The sequence below is a fragment of the Melanerpes formicivorus genome, unplaced genomic scaffold (genome assembly GCF_026170545.1).
Source record: "Melanerpes formicivorus ecotype bairdi unplaced genomic scaffold, bMelFor1.0.p_v2 SCAF_17, whole genome shotgun sequence".
NCBI classification, from domain to species: Eukaryota; Metazoa; Chordata; class Aves; order Piciformes; family Picidae; genus Melanerpes; species Melanerpes formicivorus.
Window position 1 is genome coordinate 10,111,573 of NW_027142369.1, and position 22,173 is coordinate 10,133,745.

The following is a 22,173-nucleotide window of genomic DNA, read 5'->3' on the forward strand; positions in this document are numbered from 1 at the left end:
CATAGAAACTGAAGACATCAAAAAGAGAGCCAAAATATTAATTGTAATGTCTGAAAGCATCTTTCTTTTGTGTAGGGCTCACTAATGCCATCTACCCTTTCCTTCTCCAGTGCTTATTAAAAAAAGAAGTAATTGTTTGGATTAAATCTTGGCTGGCGAGAAAAGGCCATTCATAACGTAAAGAAGCATGCTATCTTTCATTTTATCCCCACACACACATTACTCTTTAGAAAGATGGATGAGCCAGACTATAATCAGGATGTGGTTATTTAATTTACATTGGGTAATCTGGAAACCCTTAACTACTTTTTCTTTCTTTTAAAGAATTATGAGAAAAAGTTATCCAATATTTGGCTCTAGGTAGCATTTGAAGGAAGAAGGGATCCAACTCTTAAATCAGTAAATTTAATCATGAGAGCCATGTACCCCTAATACTTTTTGAAAGCTTATTAGAAAAAATAAGTTGCCATGAAGACTTCAGGAAAATGTTTAGGCCCAAAAAGTAAGAGAAAGACAAAGCTGCCTACTTCAACTGCTGAATCCTCTAAAATAACCCAAGAAGTTACTTGACATTTGCCCAGAAGAGAGTACCCAGTTAATCCTCTCATCCTAATGTTCTTTGTTTGGATTCAAACCTGAACATTAGTGCATTTTGCACACAGCTCCTCTTTCTCCCAGGCAATTAATGTCAAAGCTGTTCCACGATCCTGTTTCCACTGTAGCTACTCTCTCTCCTTTCAGCTGACATTATGCCAATCACATCAAAGAAAAGAAACTAAAAACTCAAGGGAATAGTGAAATGAATTGTTGGAACTGATGCAGGCTGAACAGCAAACAGAGGGTCAGCAAAACCATGAGAACCAAATGGGAGGGGAGACTGACAAATGATTAATAGTATAGGTTAGCTTCACTTTGGAAGGGTTCCATCAAAAGTTGTTTGCTTTGTAAGATTTGGAGCTATCTTGCTCTACCTTGATCTGCATGACTTCACCTGCAATACTGAAGAATGCTTTCCTCAAGAACACAAAGATGCAACAGCAATTGGGTGGGTCAAGGATTTCACCCATCCCTGCTACCAGACTGTAGTTCCAGATTTCCTTAGCTAAAGAGTGCACCTTTTCCTCAAAATCCAAGAAGACAGAGATGTGGGATCTAAAGAGTACACTGGGGACTTGCCAAGTCTCTAGGTGGTTTATTTTAGCTTCCCTCTTCCCCCTGAAAAAAAACTAGTAAGGGAATCTAATAACCATTAAACTAAGACTATGAAAACACCAACTGTAAACACCAAAATCTCCTAATATAGTATCTCTATTGTAACTGTTCACTGGAGTGCAGATGGAGGTTTATCCCCTCACCCCATGGCTCAGGGTTTCACTCTGTGACATACCGTTCCTACTAGTGGATACAGAAATCCAGCACCAACCCTGGCTCGAACATCTCGGATTGGCAGAATAAACCCCGTGGGTGCTCCTTTTTGTTCTGGGTCATGAGACAATGACAGGTGAGTTTTAGCCATGCAGATTGGCAGGTTTCCAAATCCCTAGGAAAGGCAATGAAAAGAGAGAGAGAAATAAATGAAAACCCAGTAACCTTTCCTGTACACAAATGTAACTGCTCTCTTCTACCACTCTCTGCAGACATCGGGTATTTTACTCCTTAAAAAACACTTCATCTGCAGCCTGCCAGAACCATGGTCCATTCTGCATGCTCATTCCATCTCTCAAACTATCTTCCCACCACTCATCAAGTAATAAAGAAAGCCACTAGAAGATCCATTAAAGAAACAGCCCCCAGAGGAAAAAAATAATGGTATGGAAGTCATAATGGTATGGAAGTCTTAGATATATAAACTTGATAGCTAACTTACTTTCTACTATCTTTTCCAAACATTTTAAGTGTCAGAGCTGAAGTTCTTGTGCAGCTGAGGTCAGTTAATTAGAAATGTTTGATCAATGTAATTGGTGGTCATGAGGAAGCAGCAATTATATGGCTCTGGTGTCTGACAGATTTGTAAAGGAACATATAAGAAACATGAAAGCAAGAAACTATACATGGCAGCAGTAAATGGACTACAGAAATGAAATTATTCATAATAAAAAACTCCAACCATTAGCGACTAGCACTGGTGTGATCACATGTAGTTCTTCAATTCCCAAATTGCTAGAGAATTAAAGAGTACAGTAGAGAAAGATCACTGAAACTTCCTACTCCTCTCCCCACACACTAACACAGATGTGCTACTGGGCTAGATGAGTTCTGCCTTCTCCACTAGAAGCCAGGGCCAGTTTCTCCCTCACCATACAACCGCCTCTTCCTCTTGTGCCACAACAGCATCCAATGAGTCCTGAGCCATGACATTAATTTGAGTGATGATTCCCTTCACACGCAATTTGAACCTCTCTTTTCAGTATTTTATATGAAAAGCACCACTGGTATCAAGTGATGCGGAAAACTCACTTGCTTAGTGTATAAGGCAATTTTCTGCTGTGCTTCTGGAAGTAGCTCAATGTCACTTGCCCCGTAGACCTTCTGTGCAATAAGTCTGATCTTATCTACAACAGGGAGCTAGAAAAAGCAAAGCAAAACAAAGCCAGGCAAGTCAGTATGGACAATCTACAAACATTTGTAACATCGTGGCAGCTTCACAATCCGTCATACATGTTGTGCAGTGCTCATCTGCAGACAGAAGAGCTATTCCCAGAGCTAAGCAGAAATCTGAGGAGTTTCAAAACACATTTCATTTATCTTGTTGCAATTGCTTCTCTTCTGAGAGGTCAAAGATACTTTACTACAGTCACAAAGAGACACACAGCAGTATTTCTTATAAACTGTGCTCATACGTTAATTACCTCTACTACAAAAGAGGCATCTTTATTTTCTCTCAAATTGAAGTAAAAAAGTGGACAAAAAAATAACTTGAGGAAATATAAGTTAATGGCAAAATAAAAGCACACATAAAATAGGTTCAAAAAATAAGAAAGCATCTATTAAGGAGCTAAAAGAGATACAATGACACAGCCCTGTACCTCATTAGCTTCTTGAATAAGTGCTTGATATTAAAGGAGAATTCAGGCCATAATCTGGGAACTAGCAGTGTCTTCATTGCCTCCATTGCAAAGTCAGAAATATACACGTACACACATCACACACATTCCCTCTCTCTTCTGCCCTGACTTGCATTCTGACTCCATAGGCCTTACTTGCAGAGAAAAAAAAACCACAACAAACCACAAAATGTTAAAAATGGACAAATTCTGTCCCATAACCTGGTATATAAATTACCACCCTGTGCAACAAGTGCACCTAGGAACCCTGCAGTAAGGTAATGGATTTGGCCAGTCTTGTTCCTGTCCATGCTATCAGAGGATAGCATATGTCTCAAGTTCAGTAACTAAACTGCTCCATTCCCTGGAATATGGCTGCCACAGTAGAAACCTGTTTGTCATCTCTAACAGAGTCATAGAAGCATCATTCAGTATCAAAAGTAGTTGAGAACAAGAACTGACTAACAAGGTCTTTGACAATAGTTAAATAAATGTTATGTTCTCAAATCAAATTTCTTCTCAGTTTCTCAGGGCAGCAACTGATCTCCACCTTACAAACAAAGTACCTCTGTAATACTGCAGAATACTGCAAGCTCTTACCTCCATGTTATAGAGAAACCTGAAGTTGCTGGGTGTCTGTGATGCTCTCTGAACAGCTCGGGCCAGTGCGACTGCTCCTTTGCCTCCCTCGGCCCAGTGAGTGCACTCCACAGCATCGAATGCTCCTGCCTCCTTTGCAAATTTTACTACAAGGGCCAGTTCTGCCTTTGTATCCGTTCTGAAATGAGGAAGACTTATGCATTTGCACCAGAATGCACACAAAGTAAATTACCCGTTCATTCTCTTAATTTTTCACTCTTGTTGACAACACCCAAAAGCTGCCCAAAGAAATCACAGAATCCAACCAGCAGGAAGCTGCTCAGGGGCTATCACCACAGCCTTCTCCACTTGGTGGAGCAGCAACAGGTAGCTCTGGATCTGCATGCAGAAACTCACAGCTACTGACTGAGCAGCGTTCTGGACTTCCTGGTGTATCTGCCTGGTATTGACAATATGACTACTGTTTTCAGAGGCAAACTCAGAAAGGTGCTTGTTTTGCTGAATCAGAGGTGCTATATAATGTGCATACAACAAGCTAAGCTCTGTAATTTCTCCAAATCAGCCAATATGTATTTACTTCAGATGAAAAATTCTTAGCTACCTACTGTGTGTCAACTGGCATCAGCTTTAACACACCAGTTCGAAGCTGTTCCACAGATGATCTTTCCTGTGCAGTAAAACTTACTTGAAAGCATTGACGGCCACCACTACTGGGACACCAAACATCCGTGCATTTTGGATTTGCTTGTTCAGGTTACTACAGCCTTTTGCCAAGAGTTGAAGATTCTGTAAAGAAAACAGCAAAGCAAGGAAGCACATTTTAACAGGAGCAATGAAACTTTTGTTCCAAATCTGCTATGTCCACAGCTAATGATAAAAACGTCAAAATGGGAATGAAATCAAAGACAAATCCCTAGTGTGGCTTTCTGAAAAGTCCAGATCAGTGCCTGCTCTTGGATGGAAGACAGAAAAAGGAATGACTGTTGCTAATGAACACTAGTTTCAGCTGCCAAGGCAAGAGAAATCATCTTTTATCTTTTTTTTTTTTTTTAATAATTCTTAGTAAGTTAATACTTGTGCTCATTAACTCCCCAGAGTAAAGCCTCATTTTCCTCTCTGACACATTCCTCTTTATGTATTAAATACCATTAGCAGTGAATTTTATGACACTTGTTTGAAGTCTGAGGCAATGGCTTTTGGTTTACACACATTTATATTTTTCAGCATCAGAGACTGTTCATGGAAATTCAGGCACTTCATCCCTTCCTATTCAAAGAAGCTCCACAACAGAAAAAGCTGCAGCAGTCTAAAGACAGCCAGACCAATTATCCAAGTGCATACAACCGTTTAAGGCACAAGGATAGAAGCTGAGACTTCAGTTCACCTTCCTATCTGTTTGCAAGAGGATGTTGGGGGAATAGAACCAGAAACTGTTGCTGCTAAGAGAGTAATTAGAGAGGCACTCTGAATATTTTCAGAGACAATATTTCATCCAAGCAATTACTTCATACTGAGAGGGTCAGGGGACACAAAGTATGTATTACTATGAAAAATTGAGCGCACAGACAATTTCATGAGCTCAGAAGAAATGAGAAGGCTCCGAATACTGCTAGGTCAAGTACAATATAGGCTTGAAAGAGCAGAGCCAAAGTAACATCATTAATTTTAAAAGAAAAAAAAAAAAAGAAGATTATAGTCTGCACGAGAAAGCATTTCCCTGGTACCTACAGAAATGACACACTAGCTACCCAGGCGTGCACTGCATGACAATGTCGTGTCATGACTGCAGTTAGTTGGTCAATTGTCACAAGAGCTAAAGAAGGTTACCTCTTCCATGTACTCCCTTGGTAAAGGTACCCCAGCAGTGACCTGGGAAAGGAAAAAAAAAGAAAAGAAAAGGCAAAAATAAGGAATAAAAAAAGATGGATAAGATCTTTATCCAGGACAGCAATTCATACATGGTTCTTACTAAATGGCATCAACACAAAACATTCAACTCCAAGCTGATGCTTTTTTATAAAGGCAACAAAAAGAGAATAAATAGAAGACTGTAAGATGCACTCACAATACAACAAATGACTGACTGTGGTAATATCTGAAGTGGTCCAGCATATAAGCACTTCATTAGGACAATAAAACAAGCAAGCACATACCTGTCTCACACTACAGTGAAGCAGCTTACAAGCAACAGGGACACCTAGATTCCTTTTACAACTGCAATCTCAATAGTTACAAGTGTATCAAACCCTACAGTGCTTTAAGTGACTGGATCAGAGTAACTGTAATAACCCCCAAGACCTAAAGAAAAGCTTGCCCAGTACTTACTGTAGGGCCTCCTCCATGCATCTTCAGTGCTCTGACAGTAGCAACCAACACCACGACATGAGGCTGGAGACCAGAATAGTGGCACTTAATATTGAAGAATTTCTCCATGCCTATGTCTGCACCAAATCCTGCTTCTGTAACTAGAGTAGACATTAAAAGCAGCTTGTGAGGGGTTGCTGGGTGCAGAAATCATGTTCTGATTATAGAAATCAAATGATTCTTCCAAGACAAAACCCCCAAAGACAGTAAAAATAAAAGGCGCAGATCCCTCCCTATGACCTAAACAGGCCAAAACCAAGCGCACTTACCAACAAAACCCTCTTTACCCACAAGCTTCAGTGCTATTTTGTCTGCCAACACTGAAGAATTCCCATGTGCAATATTGGCAAAAGGTCCAGCATGAACAAATACTGGTGTTCCCTAGAAAAGGACACGTGTGGGAGACAAGAGAGAGAAAAAGAAAATCAGAGTACAATTTAGCAAATCTGCAGCATTTCAGGACCTAAGTACTATGGTACCTGAAGGTAAAGAAAAATGCTTTTAGAAGACAGATCTTAAAGCCTTCTGATCAAATATTTATTATCAGTTATAAGGACTACAGGACAAACAGGATTACAATAAGCCACACAAGTGGAGAAATTAATCCACTCAGGCTAAATCCCAGCAACTCTCTGCCATTATCTTTCCTCCACACCACTTAGATTCCCAAAACACTTCCTGGCATTAAAGGCAGCAGAACACAATAAACAGTAAAGTTTAGTGTATTCCCGTGTGGTCAACCCACATTCCAATGGCAGACTAGAAAGACATCACCCCTAGCCTTGAACCTTGGGTAGGAAACCACAGTAAACCTCCAAATCTAGGTAAGGCCATGCTGATTGTGATGGATGAACTAAACTGGTTGCTTCTTGGCTTTGAGAATGCATGTATAGGAAATCATTTATGCTCACCTCCAGTGTCTGCATGAGGTTTGGCTTAATAGCATCTTTCATCAAGACTGCCAGAGCACCAGTCACTCCCTACAAGAAAAAAAAGAGAGTAATCAGTTTCGGTATGTACTAAGACTGTGAGACAGTTTCCAAGCAGTGCCAAGGCTCTGCTTTTGTCCTGATGAGCTTTCAGGACCTTGCCTCGCCACCACTTTATAGTGAAGGTATAAAGAACAACTGGAAGGTTAGTAACCCATAGGTGCATATGGTTGACTATAGCCCATAGCAATTTTTGCAGGTTTTGCATGCAGATTTGTTTGGGACCTTTTCTTTTCCTCATTTCAGCAGCTAGGCTCTACCTACTGGCCTTAAAATGTAATAACAAGCTGCTTCATCCTCCACAAGCCATTTGTGCAGAAATAACTTCTAAAGTGAACCGCTGCTCATGTGAAATACCTGGCTGACATCATGAAAGGCAGACTATGGAGCTCACGTTTGCCTCAAGGTGCAGCAATACCCCCTACTGCAAAATGAAAGCTTGTGATTTCATCCAGATTTGCTTTGTGAAGAAAAAATGAGGGCTTGGTAACCCTTGTGACTGACAGAGTCCAGTGGAAACCACGTGGGCTGTTACCCAGCACTTGCAAAAGTAACTAGAATCACTGTCACGGGTGCTGAGCCAAATGTTCACAGCAGTAATGAAAATCTTTAGTCATGATTTCTTTTTCTTCCCTTTTAATTTCAATTGGATTGCAGCACTCAATTATAGGAAAGATTTTTTTTTTAAAAAAAGATATTCACTGCTTTGTTTTATTAGTTTCAATCTTGCCACATGAAAGCTTATTTAACATTTAATGGATAAGATTTAAACTTCAGTCATCTCCAGAATAATGAAAGCTACAGAGCAAGATTTCCATGGTGACATTCCAGGCCTGTGTTACTCAGCAGCACTTCAATACATCCCAGGTTTTTACACCACATTTACCTCCCCCTTTTTTGTGTCTGTGTGTGTGTGTGTTTCCTGGTTGCACACTCATGACATTGGTTATATCTCAGCAGAGGGACCCAGATATCTTGTGCCAGAGTGGTCTCTGCAATCACCAAGTTTCTGCCTGCGTGAGGAGTATGTAACACAGTCCTAGAGATGCAAGCCAATGGCTGCCATCAGTGCAAACATTAACATTCAAGAGAACCTATTGGACAAGTCTAACACAGTCAGTCCTCCACTCTGCAGTTGTAATGGACAAAATTAATGAAATTTTTAAAAGTAAAAGAGATCTTGATACTAAAGATTTCTATCACCTGGACTCTATGTAAAACTCAAAGCAAATCCCTATCCAAGCACCATCTGCCTCCACCTCTAATGAGCAGCAGGGGAGACTCCTGTTTTCCAAAACATGGTTTAACTCAGATACTTAAGGTTAAACTGGCAGCATGCTAGCAGTAGGAATTAAAATCTCAAAGCTGCCTACAGATTGTTGGCACATGCCCTCCCTCACTCCTAACAAATGTCTCACACAAGGACAATTACAGATAAACGGTTCCTGGCCTAGCCTTTTTCCAGCAAGGCCAGAGTCAGGCCACATTGCTAATCTACTGTTTTTTCAGGCTTATCCTGGGAAGAAGTGAAACAAACAAAAAACCCCACACACAAGAAAACAAACAAAGAACCCACAGCAAGACAGAAAGAGCTGGGTAAACTGTGTCCCACCTTGCAGGTCAGGATACCCACCCTGTGGGTTCTTCTATCCCACTGGTCATGTTTTAACAGAAAACACAAGACAAACTCCTTGACCACATCATGCAGATCCACAATACTGTTACTACTGCTGTCTTGTGCAAAGCAGGCTGTGAAAAGTCCTAATAAGCCTCTTCTCTGCCTTGAGGCTAAATGTCATGGCACAGTTCACATTCAGAAATGAACTCCCCTTCCCTTGTTCAAACAGGATTGCCACCCTCAAAACACTTACTGGAAGAAGTGTCTGGGGCACAGGCTATTCCCACCAAGCCATGCTGAAGCATCGTATTTTGGAGAGTGCTGGGTGATATACTCTTCAAACATGTCAAAAATCATACTAATAATTATGGTGTGGACAGTTGCAGACAGTGCTGCAGCTTGTAACTACTGCTTTACATGCTGGTAATAGACATGACCAGTGCTACTATTACAGACAGCATTTCATGCAGTGGAAATAAAGGATTTCTGTCCCTCATCAAAGGTTGCCCTATGGAGACCTTGTACTTTTTGCAAAGGGTTTGGCTTTTGTAGCATTCACAGCCTCCCAGAATAAGATATTTCATTACTTGTAATTAAACTTGCTCCTGCTCAATGTTTTCCTCACTCCAGGGAGCAGAAGCAGCAAGATGTCCAGCAGGATGCATTTTGAGTTCTGAATCACAAATGTGCTTTTCATCTAGAAGCCACTGTGTAGTTCCTCATTAATTTCCATGGTGCTAGCTTCAACCTGACACACAGCACATCGCATCACATCACACAGGATCCTTTGTCCCTATCCAGGTCTTGTGCACACACACACTCTGGGAAAGGTGCTAGCCACACTGAAATGAAAAACCTTTATTAATTCCAGAGGCTAAGATTTCATCTTTGATCTTCTATATGCTAAAGTCTTTTCCGTACAGAACTGTCTCCATGCTTTTCAACCCAAGGACTTTCAGAAGTAATGGAAAAGCATTTAAGAAGTGAGTGATGCTTACAAGGTCATCTGCTGTAACTGGTTCTCCTCTCTTGTTGGATGCTACTACCATTCTGCCCAGTCTCTTTTTCATGTCCTCTAGCCCATCAGAGAGCGCAAGAACTGCCATGATTTCACTGCTCACTGTGATGTCAAACTGAGCCTGCAAGAGATGAATAAAGAACATGAACTCAAATATTCCTTAGCAGCAATCCTTACCTCTGCTAAATACTTGAAAGAAGGCAAAAATCACCACCTTCATAACAAAAAAATTAATAATAAAATTATAGACATACAAATAAAAGAAATCCAAAGCATTACTCCAAGAACATAACTCATTTAATTTTGCAATTTTAAACTTGATTTTTTTTCCCCTGCAAAATTAAGTAAAATCTACTTATTCCATTGCTATTACATGACTCTCCTGACACATTCAGTAGTGATTCATGTAAGAACATTTAACACTAATAAATTACATTTTTGAAGGCTGAGCTTACTAACTCATCTGACTATCACTAAACTGTACAGTAAATGACAAAAAATAAATCAGGTTCTCAAGGAAATTAAGGGTAGAATTCAACTGACATAATGCAAATACCTCCATCAAAGCTAAGCATCCTGGGGGCATTTCAAGTCAATAAGAGAAGCTTCTCTGAGCACAATTCATTTGAACTATTAATCTGACAGTTACTTCATGGGTGAGAGGAATCACAGCACTGATTACTTATTTTACTGTATCGATAATATAATCAATCCACATAACAAGTTCAGATACTATGTCTAGTTGTGGCTAAATGCATCCCCCCCAAAGCGTCTGCAGTGACGAAGACTAGCCATTGCCATGCATCATATTTACAAAGGGCACTTGGGTACCACTGTCACTGTGCAACAGTCATCCCAGCTTGGGAAGCCAGTATTTAGGAGACAACTGTGAAGGAGGGAACAGACGATAAAACTAAACACTGCATGGGCAGCATATTTAACTGGTTGGCTGAAGGGACTTTCTCCTTTCTCTTTAACAAGGTACTGGTAAAAAATGGAAATATTGGGAGTTACACAACCTTGCTTTAGGATCATGCTCCAAAGTACTTTTAAAAACATGTAAATAAAGGGAATAATTACCGTTCGAGTGAAGCCTTTTTCTGTTGGAGACTGTCCAATAGTGATTTTCCTAAGGAACCTGTCATTTGTGTCCACCACTGCAAGGAATGCAGAGATAAAAAATGAGAAGTCACACTGCAAGGCATTAAGTCACATCTGTGCCCTATCCCAAACATCCTCTATGAAGAGAGGATGGCAGTTTGAGATAACGTCTTCTCCTAAAGAATGGCAAGCGCTACTCCATGCAGTTATTCCCCAAAACTGAACGGAACCGAGTTAGGATACCCAGAGTCACATGCAGACCCTGCACTGCATCCAGAGAGAGTCTACCTCCCTTTGTGTGCACTAGCCACAAGCCTCACTGAAAAGCAGAGCTGCTACTATTATTCAAATTATTTTCTCAGTATTATTAGTCAATGTGAAACCAGGAAATTATTCCAGCCAAAAAGAAAGAAAATTCTGATTTTGTAAGCGAAGTAAAACGGACAGATCCGGCCACGTAGTGAGTGTACATTCACACAGCCACATTAACTCAAAGTACCTGAGAAACATAAATGCATACTGGCTATTTAAACTGTTGGAATACTGGCTGTTTCTTACTATCTGCTTGAAAAATTGTAAATATTTTATAAAACATTTGCCATGAGGCACAGTACTTTAGCTCCATTACAGGTTATGAAACAAATTTCACACTGCATTTTGATCAAAAGAATAACGAGAAACACTCTTGGGGTCTAAATCAGAAGAAAATGTCTGTATTTTAAAGCTCTTCTGCTAGTGAAATATTTAATTTCCCAGAACAGAGACTAATTTTATACCTTCAGGTATCTTTAAGAACTTTTAAAAAATGTGGCCGTTATTTGCTGTCAGTCCAAACAGAGCAAGTAGGCAGATTACAACTGACTTTAATCCCAGAGCAGAAACCTCTTCTTGCTCACAGTCAGATAAAAACACTGTTGGCTACTGTTGCCATACTCAACTCCCTCACTGACTGACAAATCCAGAAACACAAACTTGCACCAATTAGTGAAGTCTTTATTTTGTGAATTCAGAGTGGATTCAAGGCCCTGCACCAGACCGTTTAGAAATGGGATCCCAGCTGCAGGTGTCTGTCCCACCAAACACATAGGAGAGGCCACCTCTGCCCTCTGTCCCATTTTCCCAGAAAAGTTTCTGCTGCCTGTGCAAACCTCTCTTTTGACACACATTTTGTTTTTTAATAATTCCTTCATTTAGTAGCTCTTGTACCTCTTTGCCATGTTATGGTGTCTGGGTCAATGTCCAATCTCACAAATAATTTTACTTCTTCCTTTGTCAAAGCCATGGGATCAGTTTTTTTAATGCCCAACTTCTATAGGAGGAAAAGACAAATTAAAAAAAAAAAAAGATATAATGAAAAGAGTTACACAAATGAAACCTCTCACTAGAGCAACTGAGCCTTTGACAGCAGCACCTGAATATTTAGATATAAAGAGGGCATGCCTTTTTGGTGCCTCTTTTCCTAGACCCCCACAACAACTGAAATGATCCAGGTTGGTGTGTATCTGGAAATGGAGCTTGCTGCTGGCCAGTTAGTAAAACAGAAGGCAGACAATGTTGCTCATTAGGGCAGGCTGTTACCAAGCTTTGTGCAAGGCATCTACAGAAAAAGCGAGAGCTCTGCAGCCCCTTACATGCTTAGTTCTGATCATTAGTCTCACATGCTTACATCCATTTCTCATTAGTTTGCCTAGGGTCACTGCACACAGCCATATGTGTATAAAAGACACTGCTTTCAGCACGCTGGTTAAGCAGTACAAAGGAGGAATTAAACAATTCAGTCACAAGGCTGTCAGCATCCCAGAAAGCTGATCCTGAACGTACTGAGAGGATGGGCAGTTTGCCAAGTTGCTTAATTGAGAGAAGAATTATCTCAAGAAGCCTGATACAAGTGCAAGCTCAGGAATGAGGAAAACGATTGAGCTGATTTATGAACGAGCAAGCTTTTTTAAATTAACTACACAGTTAAGTCATATTTTCCTCCTGAAGAACAGCAGGGAAGAAGAAAGTCTGTTCTCTTCCTCTTCAAGAACATCATTTAAGAGAAGAAATAAACAAACAAATACAAAAAAGATAGTATCTTTCTGGAATATTAGTATCCTGTTCACATCTCTACGTTTAATAACCAGAAAAGTGGTTAGGGTAGAGTTCCCTCAGTGGTCCATCTGGAATGCCAAGCAATGCGACATACCTTCTCTACTCAGCAGTGGAAGCAAACCACACATTCTCTAATGGTTGAGACATCATAGCCAATTAATAAATCAGAGCTTTAGCTTCCTAAGTAGTCTGACTACTGCTCCTGACTTCCAAATGGCAATCGATGCACCCTGAAAACTGTACAAACAGGGCTGTACTTCAAATGACCTTAGCAAGCCACAGACGTCTTCCCAGCCACAAGGGTCAAACCCAGTGCAAAACTATTCCTCTGTTAATCCTCATTTTTGCAGAAGTGTGGGACACGTGCTAGTTCATATTAACTTGAGGATCAGAGGAGCTGCAGTTATATCTCAGGGACTGCCACTCAATGGCAGGATGACTCATTTAGCTAGGAATCCTTTCTTGGAGAGAGGGGGAGCAGGCAATGCAGGGGACAGGCATTTTTTCCAATTTCCCGTTTGCTCAATCTAGGTAAGACAAAAAATTCTCAATGTTCTCTTCTTGCTCAGTTTTCTAAATTGACTTTTTTTGTGCTGGATTATCTATATAGCTCTCACATGGGAACTATTCATCTCTAGCTGTAACTGGGTGTGAAGCATAAAGACTCATTCTGGTCTTTTCTTAAACTGTATTAAGGAGACTGGATTGACACTACTAATAAAGGACACTAATCCCTCTGCCACTGTGTTATTTATACAGCATATGATCAAGAGAGTTATATCAATGATTGTTCCCCTTAGGGCTGCATCTCACTGCTTTCTGTGCTGCAAGAAAGGCTACCACACTTCTGCACACTTCAGTTAAGAAAATATAAATGCAAGCACAGTGATCTAGAGGACAACATGAGGGTTTCTGTAACCTAGTTCTGCCTACATAAATGATGGTTTCTGGTTCTTTTCCATTTACTCAACGTGAAACCAGTGAACTTACCTCCAGTCTTCGGATCTGAATGTCCGAGAACTTCCTAACACCGCTGACAGAAGGCACCAAACGGGTGTAGAGAGCCTTGCAAAATCAAACAGGTAGGTAATTAGCACTGCTGGCACATTCGAAATCTTGGCCAAAGTGGGCCATGCTCCAATATATCGTAAGAAAGGATTGTACCTCATCAGTCTGGGTTAGCTCATGGAACATACGTGCGTCAATGGCAGCAGCGACCAGGTTGTTGGCTGCAGTGATAGCATGGATGTCACCAGTGAGGTGAAGGTTAAACTAGAGGAGATAAAAACGTATCAGCTACCTCATCCAGCTACAATTTTCATTTATTTCAATTCATTGTAGACAGATGGAAAGAGAAGTATTAATAGCAAAGTTAAAGTGAGTGAGGGTGGAGGGGGAGAGATTGCTCAGCGCAGTATGTGGAAGAGAGGAAAGAATTTTTCTGAAACAGAAAAATCCCTCCCCCACATTTATGTCATTTTACAAACTTCCAGAGTGCAGCTTCCAAATAAGAAGGGTGTTTTTTTGCCCTATGAGAAGATTCTCACAGGCTCGACACCTGTGAAAACCATGGTGTGGCACATCTGCATTACTCCTCCTTCACCTTCCTCCTGACCCACTCAACTACGCAACAGGTTTCACACATACATTAGCTGAAGCTGCTGCTGCTCCCACAAAGATACCTGAGATGAACTGAAACCAGCACCCTTGCATAGTGCTAACAGTAAAGCTGTGGTTGCACAGACCTCTGCATAAGCTAACCACTCAAACACACAACACTGTAGGCAGAACTTGTAGACCACGTACTACACAGTGACACTGCTAGGAGTTTCTTTGGTTCTGCCTCGTTAAAAGATAGTTTGAGTGGGTTTGTCTACATGAGTTATTTGGCTGCACTGTAGCTCTACTTGCTCGGGATCTATAGCTTGTGTGACAAACTTGCATTCCAGCAGGAGAGAAAAAGCTGTGCTTTAAACAATCCTTTTCCTCTGCAGCAGAGCAGCAAAGGAAGATGATGAGAAGGGGACATTAGAAAAGACAGAGACCTTACAGTATCATTTTGTTAAATCCTTGCTACTGTGTTCTTAAAAAAACAGATAGCTAAAAGCAGAATGCAGCTAGTCACACTCTGATTATAAACACTAATTAGTAAATGCTAATTTTTGTTTCATTCTACATACATGCAACAAGAAGCAGTTATTACTACCGTGGTCCTGCAGTATGAACTCAAAAGTCTTTCTCTTGCTAATCTTTTCCTAGGATGAAAGCTGCATATAGAAATATTGAGTGATGTATCAAGGTCATTACTCTAACCAGTGACTTCCAGATACATCAATTTTATGAGATATACATCAACTAAAACACTCCCACAAAGCTATACTTATACCATGTGGGTCATACTTAAAAGAAAATCCTTTCAGCCAGTTTGGTTCCAAGAGTGAGGCTGTTTCTCACTGCTGCACACAGTCAAGTATCTTGCCTCATTTATTAACACTCCCAAAGGGGAGGAGATTATTTTCCCTCTCACATCTATCATTCACACATGTTCTTAGCACCTAAATCAATATTCTGCCTCCTTAACATTTCTGTCTTTTGTGAACTTGCTGCATCAATTGGAACGAACAAACCTTTTGATCATTTCTGCTTTTCTTCTTAAAATTGCCCTGTGTCAATCTATAGTGCACGAGACAAAGGTAGATTTCTACAGGCAATTGCTTTGAGACATGAGAGAAGCACGTGTTACTTGTGCCTTTCAACTCCTTGCCCCCAGACGTGGGGTTTTACTTGTTGCCAAGTCAAGTCAGAAATATGCTGCAGTGCCAGGGCCCCACAGGCTGAGGTCTCCCCTTTTTCCCATTTCATATTTGTAATCTAGAACACAAGCACACCAAAACAGCCCACAGAACGAGTTGGTGACTATGGCTACTAAGAGCACCACTTAATATGCTTCCAAAATATATTAAATCTTTCTCACCCTCATTTCAGTGCTGGGAAAAAAAAAAGAGGCATAGGATGTACCTTGCTCAAGGGTATACAGCAAATCAAGAGAAGTGGACAGAACAGAGAAACTGGGAATTGCCAGTCCTATGAAGTTCCACAACCATGCAGACATCCTTCCAAAATCACCAAAGGTTACTATTTTATTTAACAAAAAAAAACCCAAATAAAAAAAAAAAAGATATTTTTGCAAGATATATGACTGCAGTATCTTCTCACAGCCTACATGTGCAATGAGGCTTTACATAAAGAATTACCTCTTCCATGGGGATAATTTGACAATAGCCACCACCTGCAGCTCCACCTACAGAGAAACAACAGTCAAATCACGCAAATAAATGTCACTCTGGCCCAGAGTGGTATTACACTTTTGCTTAGCAGCTTTAAGAAGGCAGCTACTGTATAGCAGCTTAGTTTAAATCTCAGCACAGCACTTGAAGACAACACTGAGGAACTTACCAAGGTTTCTCTTTCTTAAAAGAAATGCAGTTCTAACTGGGAATTGCATAAGACTACAATGCAGCAGAACAAAATCTCTGAATGTCACCTTTCCCCATTGAGCTCAACTGCAAGTAACAAAAACTGCTCATACCTTTTATACCAAAGGTTGGCCCCTGAGAAGGCTGCCGAACACAGGCAAAGACATTCTGGTGAAGGTGTGCTCCTAAAGCCTGAACAAGACCAATAGTGGTGGTGCTTTTTCCCTCTCCCAGGGGAGTAGGAGTTATCCTGCAGCAAAAAGGCAGAACAGAATTAAACCCCTGCAGTAGGTGAGACTCAAAACACTTACAGTGATAAAACAGTCACCCAATGATTGCAGCCAATGCCAATTCAAGTTCTGGATTGCTCAATCTACAGCTCACAACAGGAATGAGAAGGGCAAATTACCACATAACTGCTGAAGACTTTCCTCTGAAAAAAAATTTGTCAATTACTATTGGAGGCAGGCTGTTAGACTAGCAGAACTTTGACCATGATTCAGCCTGCACTTCCTAACCCTAACCTGCAGACCAGAACAATTAATCTCTAGATGAGAAATGTTAAAAGTACATTCCCATTATTTGCCACAGGAGATAAATCTGTTTCTCAAACCCCTAGATTTTCAGATTGTGATTTACTGAAACCCAGAGCTCTCCATACAGTCATCTTACCAGAAGGCAAGGAAACAAGTCATACTAATAAAATTTGCTTTCACCTTGACTTCATGTAAGCACTGCTTCAGTTAAGGAAATACCTACCCAGTAACAACAACGTATTTGCCATCTGGCTGGCTCTTCAGCCGATTCAGAACTGACAGATGAACCTTAGCTTTTGTTTGGCCGTAGAGCTCCAGCTCATCAGGGAGCAGGCCAATTTCTTTTCCAACCTGATCAATGGGCTTGAGTATGCCAGACTGTGAAATTTCAATATCACTGAAAGAGAGCAAGGTCAATTTATGAGTCAAAAACTTATCTCAAATTCTTTGTTTCTGGATGGCATATTTTAAGAGGGAAGGTTTTAGTTAAATGAATCAATCCAGCTTATACTGGAATAAACACATCCTCAGAGTTGCCTTTTCTTCAAAAATAAACAAAACAAAAATCCAAGCCAAACAACAACAAAATAATCCCACCAAATTTCCCTTCACTCCTCCCACCTGAAGAACACCTTTATGTTGGTAGTGCAGCATGTTCCCTTGCGGTATTTTGTGTATTTTCAGTGCATCCTTGGGGACTTGACACCAACAACTCCTATTTCAAGATACCAGCTTTTTGCCATGTCCAACTGAGTGTTTTTCAAACCAAGTGCTGATTCAGCAACTATCTTGCTGGCCTGAAGTCTGTAGAAGTACATAGTTATGCCTTAATACTATCAGGATGACCCAAGTCTACGTCTCAAAACATGTCATGGCACCACTGCAGGCTAGTTCTACTCGCTTTGGAAGATCTCACAAGGCTCTCTCTCCACTTCTCTCCTAACCTCACTGCCAGCCACAGTCTGCATACAAGTATATCTCTTATTACACAAAGCTTGGGAACAGCAGTGAATACTATAATACTATACTTCATGAATACTACCAGAGGCTTCATTTGAAAGCATTACCTTGGAACAGGCATCTTTGGGGTGAGCTGGTTATATTGGATGTTCCATTTTCCAGGCTGAAATTTCTCCAGAAAACGCTGTGCACTCTCCACTGTGCTCTTAAATAAGTGTGAAAATGCATTATAGCAACCACCACTGTATGAACCATGTGGGTTAACAGCAAGACTGAAAGGTTTTCCCCTTCCACCTGTCTCAGTCTAGCATTCACACAAAATGCTTTGATTAAAGCACTTGTCAACAATGCAAAATGAGATTCCACTCGTGGTTTCCTTAAAAAGACAAAAACCCTCCACCATATCTACCTATTTCTATCCATCTATCTGTCTTCAGTGTACTGGAGTTTTGGGGGTGTTCTGTGTCAGCAGGGTTTCTTAAAGCAGGAAAGAAGGAGCTGGCTTGTACTGTTACTCTCCTCCCTCTTAAAGAGTCACCCAATGGACAGCTTTAGGGTTGCATTCAGAACACTCTAAGATAAGCCCATTTCACACTGTTTTGAGAGACCATGCTCAGAAAAACTAAAACCTCCCCACCCACCCTCTGCCCTAAAAAACAACCCAACACACACACAAAAAAATCTCCAAAACCAACAGTCAAAAAACCCCTCTGTCCTAACTTTTCCTTAAGGTCCTCCTTCTTCCTCAGTTAATTGTATTCAAATTGTTTGGACTAGAAGTTGGAAATTCTAACCTCTGCAAGACCAAGGAGGCAGCACCAGTTGCTTTGGTAGGGTGCAAATATAGAGCAAATATCAGCAAATGTGGAGGAGATGATCAGCAGTCTCAGTCTGTCCACATACCTGCATTAACATGGCCACAGTCATAGGTCCAACACCACCAGGAACTGGGGTTATGAAGGAAGCTTTTTCCTTTGCTGTACTGTACGCCACATCTCCTACAACTCTTTTTCCACTGGGTTTTGTGCTGTCTGGGGATTTAAGGAAAAAGTAATTTACACATCACATTTCACCAAAACAGAGGCAGCACTGAATGAAGTGGAAGTCCTTTCCTGTGTTGGAATAAGCAAAATAGAAGCAGAGTACCTGGAAGCTGTAAAAGATAACAAGCGAAAACAACATCACCAGGTCAAGTTGTTGTTATCATACTTCATTCAGAGACTGTCAACAGCTCATGCAATGAATGTTCCCATGAAGCACCATTCACCCTCAGTCACAGATCTTTTCCTTGAGGATGCAAGTATTTTTCAGTGGCACATGGCCCACAGGGCAGTCTGAAAATGACTCCCAAACAAATGCAGGAGGACCAAAGCACAAAGTCTTACATTTGTGCAATAATAAAAGACAAATAGGACACAATAGAAATGTCATCAGAACCACCCTCTCACAGCTCCTGCTGTATGACTGGTGGATTAGTATGGCTTCCAATGTGAAGGAGATATAAACCAGCAGTCTAGGAAAACTGAGAGAAGGAAGAGGACTGACTTGTTCCAAAAACTCAGCTCTGTTCCACTTTGAAGGACATCTAGGCCTTAATATTGAATTAAATTACCTGCCTTTACAGAAGCTGAAGACAAAAGGAGCTGAATGTTTAAATTAGTCAGTGATGGACTAGTAAATACTGCAGTTCACACAGATCAGAGTCTTAAAGAGTCTAAGCAAATCCCACAGGTGGCTTAGGAGAGGTCCAGTAAAACAATCCCCTTTCTCTCTGGCAAAAAAAAAATTGCTATTTCCTGCTGTCATATCCTAAATGACCTACATTCAGAAGTATATACAGCACTTTTTTCCAGTGGTGACCTTTAAGTTCACCCATAAAGAGAGAAAAAGACAAAATTCATTAGTAAACTAGCACAGTATTCTAAGGAACTTGCTCATTACAGACTCAGCATATAAAAAACAAAACAAAAAACCCACATACACAAAACCCCAAAAACAACAAACACCCAACAACCAAACAATAAAAGACAAACAAAGTACCCCTTAAGTTTCTCCTGGAGTGGCAGATCCTCATTACAGCTATGAGAATTTTAGGAAACATTTTAAACAGTGTGAAAAGCCTCAAGATAGATTGTAGTTCTGTTACACTGAAATATTGTACTGCATAGAGTAAGCGTATGCCTGAACAGAACACAACAACTTTAACATCCATGTGGCAAGGGGGATGAGTGGAAGAGAAATCAAACTCCTAAACATCTGATTACTATTAAAACCAATGAGGGAACAAAAGCAGCTCCTGCCAGCACTAATTTTTAACTCCATTGTTACCAACAATTAGCAGCTTGGATGTTTTGCTGTGTTTGTGTTTTAAGCAGCACTTCCTCTCCCTAAATTTCAAAGCCTGAGCAAACATCACAACTGCTTAATAGCTTTGCTGCCTGAACTGCACACCAATTTGGCCTTCCAGCCTAGAGATCAGTTTAGTCAAAGTTGTAAAAAGGCAAATAACATAATCATATTTTCCTCCAAGAGTGCCAAGAAGGCTTACTAGCCACCCTGGTCAGGAAGACTCCAGGCCCAAGAAAGAAGAAAACAAGCAATGAATTAGGCACTCTAAACACAAACAGACTAACATGTTACACAGACACACTGATGAGCGCAAGCCAGACAAATCCCTAGTCCCTGCCTCTGCATCTGCACCTCACACCTTAGCACAACTTAGGAGCTATTAAATTACTTTCAAAATATTCTTTTGAAGGAAAACCTCACATACAACACTCTCCTCCTCTCCCCATAATTTTACCTTCTCAATATTCATCACACTACTCTTAAAAAAACAGAACTAGTTACAGAGAGTATCAGTGACACTATAACCACTTCCAGTGCCTGTCTTTTCTTTGGTCCAGTAGTTTCTCTAGCCAGCTGTAACACTAGAGAGCATCCAAGGACTTCGAGAGCAAAGAAGCAAAGGACATGTCTACACACAGAGAATGAAGAGGCATGATGTTCTCCATCTACCTCTGCATTAGAGTCAGCCTGAGTGCAGCTTCTGGACCAGAGTTAATTCATAGTCCTGCTTTCACCAGAGGAGGGCTGGGAATATCCACATGACTTCCAAGCAAACTTGTGTCAGTGTACCTGGCAACTGTAACATGGTTATGGAAGATATATGACTGCAAACACACAAGTCATACATGACCCTCATCCATAAAACATGAGACCAGCAGCTTGCAGTCTGCAGCTTTCCTCAGGGCACCACTGGGAGAGCTGTTTCATGTGGGATCCAACACAATCTGATCTCACAGACCTGTGGTGCCAGCTTGACTCCTAGTACATGAAGACAGAAACAGCAACAGGTCAAGGCATTCTGTAGCTTTCTAGCACCTCTGATGTTTGAAGAGCACGGCACCAAGATCCAAAGAGGCTGACCCTCCTTTGCTGCTCTCATATCCCACTGTTCATGGTTTCCTGTTGGTTAGGCTTGAAAAGTCCCATAGCAGAGGAGGACTTCCTCCATTAGGACTCAGATAAGGCAACTCCAGAGACTACACCTTCTCTGGGAACATTCTCTGCTTGCACTGCTCCCCCCTCCTGTAGCTGAGCAATTTCTACAGGCCTGGAAATATTTGTTGGACTACCTCTCCAACTGCAGCAGTGGGGAAAAGAAAAACACATAAACACATTTCAGTTTTGAAAGGCATTAGGACATGCTAGGCTGCTCTAATACACGTATCTCTGCCTGAAATAAATTTTGTTCAGCTGTAGTGCACACGAACATAAAGCCAGATGTACCTAAACTGCCTATTCTAGTCTCCAAATTAGCAGCTTTGGGAGTACAGAGACCACTCTCATTAAAAAGCATAACTGCCTTTGCATGGCTCTACATGGCTAACCGCAACTTGGCAAGCCTGCAAGAAATTAATATCATGACATGCCAAACCACAGTAGGATGCACCTGTACAGGGCACTGTGACTTGCAAAGTACAAGCACAGCCAGAGACTGTCCTGTTCTCCAGCTGCAACACACACCTACACCTAGGAGGCACCTAGCTGGCTGCACTTAAAGCTACAGTAAGATGAATGGCAGTTGGGCTATTTCTCCCCCACTGATTCAAAGCACCATCACGGCTAGCAGAAATATGCTGTCTGTACAGTGATGTAGCTGGAGAAGCTGGGCACACTTGCTTCCATTCCTTCTGCAACATTACAATTACCACAGTTCTGGAAGTGATTTTCCAAAAGATTTATCTGAAAGCTACTGGGGGCGGGGGGGAAGAAAAAAGAGAAAAAAGAAGAGAGAAAACAAGTCTGTGGCATCCATAATTTTGAAATGTGACAATTTCCATGATACCCTAATCAAGCCCTGATTACCA

General features: G+C 41.0%; 1 protein-coding gene across 1 annotated transcript in view; it reads right to left on the minus strand.

Moving 5' to 3' along the window:
- Positions 1-22,173, minus strand: part of MTHFD1 (methylenetetrahydrofolate dehydrogenase, cyclohydrolase and formyltetrahydrofolate synthetase 1) — a 42,107-nt gene that overhangs the window by 4,039 nt on the left and 15,895 nt on the right. The window contains exons 9-26 of the mRNA XM_068148910.1: positions 18,704-18,831; positions 17,908-18,005; positions 17,064-17,237; positions 16,418-16,554; positions 16,083-16,129; positions 13,993-14,100; positions 13,819-13,893; positions 11,941-12,043; positions 10,714-10,790; positions 9,614-9,754; positions 6,920-6,988; positions 6,278-6,389; positions 5,970-6,109; positions 5,472-5,513; positions 4,330-4,430; positions 3,645-3,822; positions 2,458-2,565; positions 1,388-1,540 (exon numbers count right to left, since the gene is read on the minus strand). Coding sequence (XP_068005011.1) covers positions 1,388-1,540; positions 2,458-2,565; positions 3,645-3,822; positions 4,330-4,430; positions 5,472-5,513; positions 5,970-6,109; positions 6,278-6,389; positions 6,920-6,988; positions 9,614-9,754; positions 10,714-10,790; positions 11,941-12,043; positions 13,819-13,893; positions 13,993-14,100; positions 16,083-16,129; positions 16,418-16,554; positions 17,064-17,237; positions 17,908-18,005; positions 18,704-18,831 — 1,991 coding nt within the window. The remainder of the gene's footprint in view (positions 1-1,387; positions 1,541-2,457; positions 2,566-3,644; positions 3,823-4,329; positions 4,431-5,471; positions 5,514-5,969; positions 6,110-6,277; positions 6,390-6,919; positions 6,989-9,613; positions 9,755-10,713; positions 10,791-11,940; positions 12,044-13,818; positions 13,894-13,992; positions 14,101-16,082; positions 16,130-16,417; positions 16,555-17,063; positions 17,238-17,907; positions 18,006-18,703; positions 18,832-22,173) is intronic.